Below are 9,159 nucleotides of genomic sequence, written 5' to 3'. Positions count from 1 at the left end.
TCTACCTCCAGTGGTTTTGGTGTTTCCACAGGATTTTGTTGCGTCAATGGGCCCCAGGTAAGCCTTGTGCACAGTGGCATGCCGTGCTGCTTTTTTTTTTTTTTTAAACTAACACATGGCAGTAGAAAGAGAATGGTGGACCTAGGGCCGCTCCTCCAAGTATTCGGCCGCGCCCGGCCACTGAAGCCCAACACCATGACGCCAGGGGTGGAGAGTTCAGTTCGAGAGCTGTTCGGGTCTCCTGGGCTCTTTCTGCCTTCGTATAAAACCTTATCCTCCCCCTAGACCACAGTCCGCGGTTGACGGCGGGCGTTGCTCCGTGCAAGGGCGCGGCCGGTGGGGTAACCATAGAGTAGCACTAGCAGGCAGAGCGGCCAGAAGACCCGGGCGCCTCTGTGCCGCGCTTCCGGCAGCGCTGCATTGCTCCGGGCGCTGCAGCGTACGCAGTTTCCATGGGGACTGAACATGGCGCCGCGAGGTGAGACTCTGGAGGTGTGTGTCTCTGCCCCTTATATCCCACTGGTACCTGCCAGGCCCCTCTCCAGAGCTCTACCTAATCCTCCATTTCTAAAAGTTGGGGTCTTACTCTTCACTTGTCCGAATTGGGCTTGGGTTGCTCAGACCACCCCGAGTGGCCGCATGGATACTCGGATACTGTACTCTTAAAAATTCCAGGCTGGCCCTGCTCTGGGATGGCCCAGTTACGAATCCTCCGGTCTTGGACAGAATTAAGCAAATTTCTGTGCTCCAATGTCCCCTTCAGTAGTGACAGGGTTGAATATCTGAGGTGCCTCTCGGCTGTGATTATAGCTTAATTGTCAGAGAAGTGATTCCTGGGAAAGGAGGTTGAAGGCAGTTCCCTTCACATCAACACTCTTAGCAACCAGAAGTTTCTCCCTCATTCACAATAACCTTGTGTTTTCTACAGATTACACAGAATCATTACACAGAACGGGGCAGAGCTCCAGCTGCCCTGTCCATTCTTTGTGTTGCTTTTTTTTTTTTTTTTTTTTTTTCCCCAGATAAAAGATTGTCCTCAACCCCTCTGGAAATCCTGTTCTTTCTGAATGGGTGGTACTATGCTACCTATTTCCTGCTGGAGCTCCTTATTTTCCTGTACAAAGGTAAGGCTGGGCCTAACTGGCCTGCTTCAGCAGCCCTTTTCTACTTTAGCCTACTCCAAGAACCTTCTATCTTCTGGCCCCTGCAGCATCTCCACTGCAAGGCAGAAGTCTCTCCAACTAGTGGCTTTGGAATGATCAAATAGGAAGTCTTTCAGCAAGTCTTGAATTTGAGAAATGTGGGCTTCCCCATCCCTCTTTACTGAAATATTCAGATCTGTGTACCATTATAATTTAGCCATTTGGCAGTCAGGACTTCTAGACTTAAAGCCTGTGGCTGTAATACCTTGCTAACTGATTCATGAGAAGTTAAGACTAGTATCCTTGTCCCTGGATGTGTGGCAGCCTTGTGGGGATGGGGGGCTGTTTACATACTCTGGCTTTTACACTTGTAGGTCTCCTGCTGCCATACCCAACAGCCAACCTAGTCCTAGATGTGGTGATGCTGCTCCTTTATCTTGGCATTGAAGTAATACGATTGTTTTTTGGTGAGTGTTGTTCAGAAAATATTTCCATTGCTTATGAGACATGCTGGAGCCTGAAACTTGATAACCTAGGCTCACTATCAGAGATTGGGTCTGTGTAATGTATACCATTGATTGCTTCCTCCCTAAGGCTTCAAGCTGCTGCTTTGTATTTTAGGTCAAGATTTACCTGTGTGTTTCTAAGTGAGGCTAGAACTGGCAGTAGCATTTGATCTTAGCTCATTCCTTTCCAGTTGCCTGACTACTACAAGAGTGCCTGCTTCTTCTCCTTGCTTTGTTTGAGAGAGTAAAGCAGTACATTCCTAAAGAACTCTAAGGTTCCCTCCACTTCTCTAAACAAGGATTCCTCTAGAAGCTTTTAAACACCAGAGACACAGAGCAAAACTGCTGATTACTTAGAACATATCATCCCAGTGTTAAGATACAAACCCAAGGGAGAAAAATGGTAAGGGAGACTAAGAGTCAGTTCACATATAGAAGACCAAAAACCTTGCTAAGGTGAGCATGGTGGCACATGCCTTTAATCCCAGTACCCACTGGCAGAGGCAAGAGGATAGCTATGTGTTCCTAGACATAGTGAGTTCCAGACCAGACAGGGATGTATAAGGAGATCCTAGCTCAAAACAAACAAACAAACAAACAAACAAACAAAAAAACCTGCCAATGTGATCAAACTTAGTAAAGAAAAGCAACAAAAACAAGGGAAAAAAAAAGCAAAGAAAAACATGGTAACATTTTTTTCTTTTATATATTGGTGATAGTAAGAAAGATTTATACAGTACAGAATCCATATTTGGCTTTTGGAATACATATTTTTTAATTAAAACATTATTTTATGTCTATGGATACTTTGCCTGTATGTATGCCTGTATAGTACGTGTATGTCTGGTACTCACAGAGGTCAGAAGAAGGTCTTGGGCTAGAGATGGCTCAGAGGTTTAAAAGGACTTTTAAACCTGCTTTTTTTTTTTTTTTTTGGTTCTTTTTTCCGGAGCTGGGGACCCGAACCCAGGCAGGGCCTTGCGCTTCCTAGGCAAGCGCTCTACCACTGAGCTAAATCCCCAACCCCAAACCTCCTGCTTTTGCAGGAGGACCCCAGTTTAGTTCCCAGCATTCACATTAGATAACTTACTACTGTCTGTAATTCCAGTTCCAGGGGATCCAATGTTGTCTTCTGGCCTTTGTGGGCACATATAAGCACAAGTGAGAATTAAAAGTTGTTTAGAGAGAGAGAGAGAGAGAGAGAGAGAGAGATCAGATCCTCTGGAACTGAAGTTACAGAGTGCTGAGCTGCCATCCTCAGGAAATCAGCAAGTGCTCTTGACCACCCAGTGCTCCTTCTCTGTAGCCCTAAAGAACAGACATTTTTAATGCACTTAAATTATTTTCCATATGAATTGAAGTTTTAACGTACATATACATTTACATACACACATGTATATTATAGCTATACATATTTTACTTTGTTTATAAATTATGTGTATACACACAGATACGCAGTTTGGTTTTGGTGTTTTGAAGCAAGGAGACCAGGATGAACTTGAATTCTCAATTCCGACCTTAGCCTCGTGCATGCTGGGATCATAAATGTGTACTTCCATGCCTGGCTCATATGTTGCTTTTTTTGTCTTTTTCCTTTTTTGAAACAGGGCCTCTTTGTGTAGCCTTGGCTGTCTTGGAACTCTCAATATAGACTAGGCTGGCCTCAAACTCAAGAGATTTAACTGTCTCTGTTTGGGGATTTAGCTCAGTGGTAGAGCGCTTGCCTAGCAAGTGCAAGGCCCTGGGTTCAGTCCCCAGCTCCTAAAAAAAGAAAAGAAAAGAAAGAGATTTAACTGTCTCTGCCTCAAACATTTTTTTCTTGATACAGAATCCCATTGTTCCTGGATAGAGTCAGGATGAAAGCAGGGCCTCTGGAGTAAATGACTTTAATCATGTAATGCCCTGAAGCCTCAAAGTTTTAGTTCAGTGGGACTTAAGTTTTAAATAATATTCCCTGCTAGAGAGATGGCTCAGTGGTTAGGAGCACTGGCTACTTTTCCCGAAATCCGGAGTTCAAAGCCCAGCTTCACATGGTGGCTCACGTTCCTCTGCAACTCCAGTTCCAGAGAATATGATTTGTTCTGACTGTCACAGGCACCAGGCCAGGCACACACACAGTGCATACTCATACACAGAAAATAAGCAATAAATTGATAAAATATTTAAATATGATATTCCCACTGAGAGTAATTTTTCTCTGTTCTGTCCATCTGTCACACCAGACACTTTCTGAGGCCAGGAAGAGCAGTCACTATTGGTGGTGACCGTGGGGCTGTTTTTTTTTAGGTACAAAGGGAAACCTCTGCCAGCGAAAGATGCCCCTGGGCATCAGTGTGGCCCTGACCTTCCCTTCTGCCATGATGGCTTCCTATTACCTGCTGCTGCAGACCTACGTGCTCCGCCTAGAAGCTATTATGAACAGTATCTTGCTCGTCTTTTGTGGCTCAGAGCTGCTGCTTGAGATGCTCACACTGGCCACTTTCTCCAGGTATAACTGCTGAGGGCTGGATTCCCCACCCAGATATGGCTTTTTGAAGGCCTAGAAGATGTAGAAAACTGAATTTAAGGGGGTGTCTATGGGGATGCTTTTCTTACTTCAGTAGATAGAAAGGTTCTGTGTATGTTCTGCTTCTGTATACTCACCTCTGTGTATACACAAATGATCAGGAGTTGTGTAGAGCAGCAGCTGATGTCAAGTGTCTTCATAACTTTCCACCTTATTATATATTGGAGAGTCTTTCACTTGAACCCAAAGCTCTTCAATTTGGTTAGAGCAGCTAGCCAGCCTGCTTCAGGAAACCCATCTCCCCATCTATGGATGCTGGTCCTCATGCTTGGGTCGCAAGTACTTTACCCACTGTACCATCTTCCCAGTCCCCAAAGCTTCCTTCCTAAGGCAGATAGTCTTCTGGTTCTGTGGAATCAAGAGGCTTCTAAAATGCAGAGTCCAAGCTATCAGTTGTTAGACACTGGTCTTATTTTTTTTAATGTCCAGTGGTGTTTGACCTGCCTATATGAGTCAGATCCACTGGACCTTGAGTTACAGACACTTGTGAGCTGTCATGTGATGCTGGGAATTGAACCCAGGTCCTCTGGAAGAGTACATGATGCCCTTAACTGCCTGGTCATCTCTCTAGACCTACTCACTGGTCTTTTAACAGTTTCTTTCTTTTTGCCTTTAGTATGGACAGGATCTGAAGTACAAGAATTCCAGTTGGTAGCCCATCAGGTCACAACCCATATCCGTCTGGTACTTCAGCCACACTTGTGAAAAGTGGTAGGTCGAGCTGACCTGGGAAAGGTTTGTGTGGTTTTTCCTCAGCACAGACATTTGGGCATTGAGCACCTACCTGAGGCCAGTGGCACCATCTTTAAAGCGGGATGGATCATCAGCAGGAGACTCTTTCCTTTTGTTGAAGGGGCAAGGCTGTCCCCATCTTGGTGTTTCTAACAGCTTCCTAATGACTTCAAGTTCTCTTTTGTGTCATTATGGCCAGAGAGAGCTCCTTGTGTGGCCTGTCTAGTTTTGTCTGGCTTCCAGCAGAACCTGAGCCACAGTACCCTGTACGTAACGCATCTGCCCTACATGACCATGCAAGAAAGCCTCATAATGGTGGGCTCTTAAGCGGATCCCAATGTGTGTTCCCCTTACCCTCCTCCTCATCCTGCTCAAGGAGATGGTGAGCTAGAACCCACTTAGTAGTTCACAGTAGTATTTTTCTAATTCTGATCATGAAGCAAACACAAATTTTTTTAATAAAAAGTATTTTCTGGTATGTCTTTTCCCTAAGATGCCTCTTTTTTTTTTTTTTTCCTGACTTAAAAGTGTTATTCATATTATGTTTTATTAGGTTAAGGTTTTGTCTACAGAGCTGTTTGTGGCCATGGGACCGAGGAGGGCCTTACAGCCTCTGGATTACTAGTTACAGGTGGTTAAAAACTCTCCTGTGTGCTGGGAAGGTAACCAGAGTTCTCTGAGAACAGTAATTGCTTTTGCAGCTGAGTTCCCACAAACTGAATCTTTACAAATAAAGTCTTCATTTTCTTTTCCTTCTCTGATGAGTAAACATTTGTGTTTGATTTCTCCTTTGCTTTGGGCCTGGTCATCTGTTCTGCTCAGTCCAATGTAGACAGGTCTCCAAAGAAACTTGGTTGGGGCTGTGCTTAGGGCCAGCACCTAAATTGAATCTCAGTTTCTAAGTCATCAGAAAAACAAACATACAAGAACACCAACAGGGTAGATGTCAGGCAGATTGTCCCAGGCTCTAGTGCTGCCATTGCCCCACCTGCCATTTTAAATTATTACAGCTGTTTTCAATCCTGAGCCACCATGCCATCTCCTCCCAGATTCAATGTACATCCCTCAGCAATACTATAGTCTAACCGGAAGTCATTGATAAAAACATTGGTTGTGGCTGTTGGAAGACAGGGGTAGGTCATAGTTGTCCAGCTAATAAAATTGCTTTAGGAGTTTGAGTGAGGGCTCCAAGAAAACACTGTGCAGAAGCCAGGGAGTGGAATGCTTCAGCCACCAAGTGGGGATGTGATAACACCACTGACTTCTACCCCAAGGTCTCAGAGACCTCAGAAGCATAAAGTGTAATGAAATCCAGGGCCTATGGAGGTCAGCCAGTGTGTGTGTGTGTGTGTGTGTGTGTGTGTGTGTGTGTGTGTGTGTGTGTGTGTGTGTGTGTGTGTGTGTGTGTGTGTGTGTGTGTGTGCTGTGTGGCTCCATTCTCCACAGAGAGGTTCCTGCAGAGGGCATCCTCACACATGACCTCCAGGCCATACTTATCAGCAGCTGACAGCACACCAGTAGCCATGGAATGGCTGTGGTGTGGTGCCTTCTCTGTGTAAATGAAGCACATCATCTCCTTGAAGACTTGGGGATCCAGGTCATGGATCTCAATACAGTTAGTCTCTTCTGCATTTCATGTTCAAACATGGCTTTGAAAACTGGAGAGTGAGCTATTAGGATGGCCTTGTAAGCCCTGAATTCATGGCTAGCTACCAACAGGCAGCAGTCTGCGAAGAGGGAACTCTCCCACAGCTCCCCTAGGTCATCTACCAACATGTGCCTTAGATCCTTGATTGCAGGTGTCATGTTTTGTCCAGGCATGCTGAAGAAGGTTCCTACTATGCTTACCTTGCAGAAGAGGGTGAGCTGGTCCTCAGGAAGAAGCCAATGTTGATGAGAAAGGAGGAAATTTCAAAGAATGAACTTTTTGAATCCCCAATGTTGGTTTTGCTGAAAGCTTACAAACTTAGAGAGTTCTTCATACTTAGATGTTTCTCTCCTTGGGCATTTGTGATTCAGAACTGGAACGTTGCCCAAACTGGGCTCTCTGGACAGTGGAGCAGCATCAGGTAAACTGACAGGTAATCATGTAATCTTGCTTTCTTCATCAATACTATTTGGTGCTTTCAAACACCATGCCACTTGGTCATTGACCTCTAATGAGAACACTGGGTTTGCAATGTTTTTTGAAATTCCATCCATGCAAAATGCATAGTTGCTAATGGTCCATTTGTAGCAGAGTTTCTGAACACAGATATGTGTATAGCCCCAGTTCTTGACTTCCAGGTCCCCTGACATTTCTGCTGGAGGTAGTTTGGAGGTTGATTTAGTCCATGAGGTTTGAAGTCTCAGGTGTTCTTCAGTATATGCCAGAATTCTGAGAAGTAGGTTCTAATGTCAGGGAAGAAATGGGCTTGCTGGTAAGATGAGCAAGCAGAAAAAAGACAAAGCTTCCTTCTTCTATGTGTTTATATAGACCTCATAGTCTGCATCCTCCACTGGTGAGTTCTATCCTCTTCAGACTTGGAACTGCCATGCTTCCTCTGTTGGTCAGGTTCAGAGGCTCAGTCCATCATCATCAAGGCAGGAGCATAGCAGCGCCCAGGCAGGCATGGTGCAGGCAGAGCCCTATGCCGCCTCCCTAGGTTTCATCTTTTCTAAGTGAGGGCAGAGACTACCCCAATAGTGTTCTGAGGCTGTGTTTAGTGGTAAGTAAGCTGTGACACAAAGACTCCTGGGGTATCTCACAAACCCTTTCCTCCCTTTGGGCCCAAGACTGTAAATGTGCTGTCTCTGCAAGTCTCCTTGTGTCTAGATTCTTTTCAGACTATATGTAATTAGAAATTGAAAAGTGTATTCTAAACCTGACCAAGATCTTCAAAGTTAGCTTAAAAGAAACACTTATCGGTCAAAATCTTACTAAGTATTGCCATGTATTTTATCCCAGGAAGCTACAATGAGTCATCAAAGAATCGACTTCAGGAGACTCTGAGGTCAGTCTCTGTGGCAGGAGGATCCTGGAATGTTTTCCTATGCTTTTTTTTCCCCTTAAGCTATCATTCTGAGTTGCACAGCCCAAAGCACTGTTTTTGTTTTCTCTGTGTCCTTGCTACTATGGTAGACAGAACAATCACAAAAAATAACAAAAGGGTCTAATAGGTACTACCCTGGTGTTTCCATCTCCTATCTAATGAACACTGAGATTTTCTGCTTCTCACGCTTGCTTTGCTCTGGTTAGTGGCACAGAATAGGGAGGAACCTACTCTCTGTGACTTCCTGGCTTCATTTTGATGTTTATCAATTTCAACTCCTTTCCCAGGGGCACAAATGAACAGAAAGCACTGTGGTGGCACACAACTTTAATCCCAGAATTTGGGAGGCCAGTTCCAGGACAGCCAAGGCTACACTGTGAAACCCTGTTTCAAAACAAAACAAAACAAAAAGAACAAAACAAAACAAATGAGCAGAAAGCTCTGCTAAGTGGAAGTGACTTATACATCCAATTCTTAAATGCACAGGGGCTTTAGAGACTATACCCCCTCCCCTTTACAAGCCTCAGGGTGAGGAAGTACAGCCACCTGTGGAAATATAAGCCTGTTGTCCTACAAGTCAGTCTAAATGAAGTAAACCCAGCCAGGGCATGGTGTACACCCATGTTGCCATTGATGAGATTTAATGAGTGAACTTGCTGCTTACGATAGGATGTCATTTCACCTCAGTTATGTGGAAGTTCAGTCCACTGGTTCCATGAGTGGCTCCTTGTTCTTGATGTTGCTGGAGTCATTTAGTTATGCACAAGAGAAACTAAGGCAGTGGCTGGATGTGGTGGTGTACTTTAGTCTCAAGCACTTTGGAAGCAGAGGTGAGAGGGTTACAGCTTTGAGATGAGCTTGGAGTTTCAAAACAGCTCCAGAAGCTTTTCCATAGACCAATAACTTTATGTGATCATGAAGCAAACACTATATATAATAAAGTTATTATATTTAAGATAGGGATGTGTCTCATGTTTATGGTTAGTCTCAAGTGATCCCTGTCTCAAACTCCCAAGTGCTGGGACTGTAGGTATACCACACTACGTTTTCTCTTTTTCAGTGTTCCGATTATCTGGCCTGGCAAGTGAGTGTGCCTACAAGCTGTGCTTGTAAGAGACAAGCTACTTTATGGACCCGGAGGCACCAACATCCTCAGACAGTACAACTTTGGAGGCATAAAA

General features: G+C 44.6%; 1 protein-coding gene and 1 pseudogene across 2 annotated transcripts; one reads left to right on the top strand and one right to left on the bottom strand.

The window, feature by feature from the left end:
* Positions 1-388: 388 nt before the first annotated feature.
* Tmem216 (transmembrane protein 216) lies at positions 389-5,704 on the top strand. Of its 2 annotated transcripts, none has more exons than XM_032891617.1 (5): positions 389-478; positions 1,023-1,124; positions 1,517-1,609; positions 3,935-4,136; positions 4,831-5,704. In XM_032891617.1, the coding sequence occupies exons 1-5, from the start codon at positions 466-468 to the stop codon at positions 4,844-4,846; spliced, it is 426 nt and encodes a 141-aa protein (XP_032747508.1). In that variant the 5' UTR covers positions 389-465; the 3' UTR covers positions 4,847-5,704. The 2 variants fall into 2 exon arrangements, with proteins under 2 accessions (XP_032747508.1, XP_032747509.1); XM_032891618.1 differs by having other exon boundaries at positions 413-492.
* On the bottom strand, positions 5,463-7,701 carry LOC116890958 (annotated as a pseudogene).
* Positions 7,702-9,159: the final 1,458 nt, after the last annotated feature.

Source organism: Rattus rattus, chromosome 2 (assembly GCF_011064425.1).
Source record: "Rattus rattus isolate New Zealand chromosome 2, Rrattus_CSIRO_v1, whole genome shotgun sequence".
NCBI lineage: Eukaryota > Metazoa > Chordata > Mammalia > Rodentia > Muridae > Rattus > Rattus rattus.
Note: the sequence above shows the minus strand (reverse complement) of the source record. Positions and strands in the feature narration are given on the sequence as shown.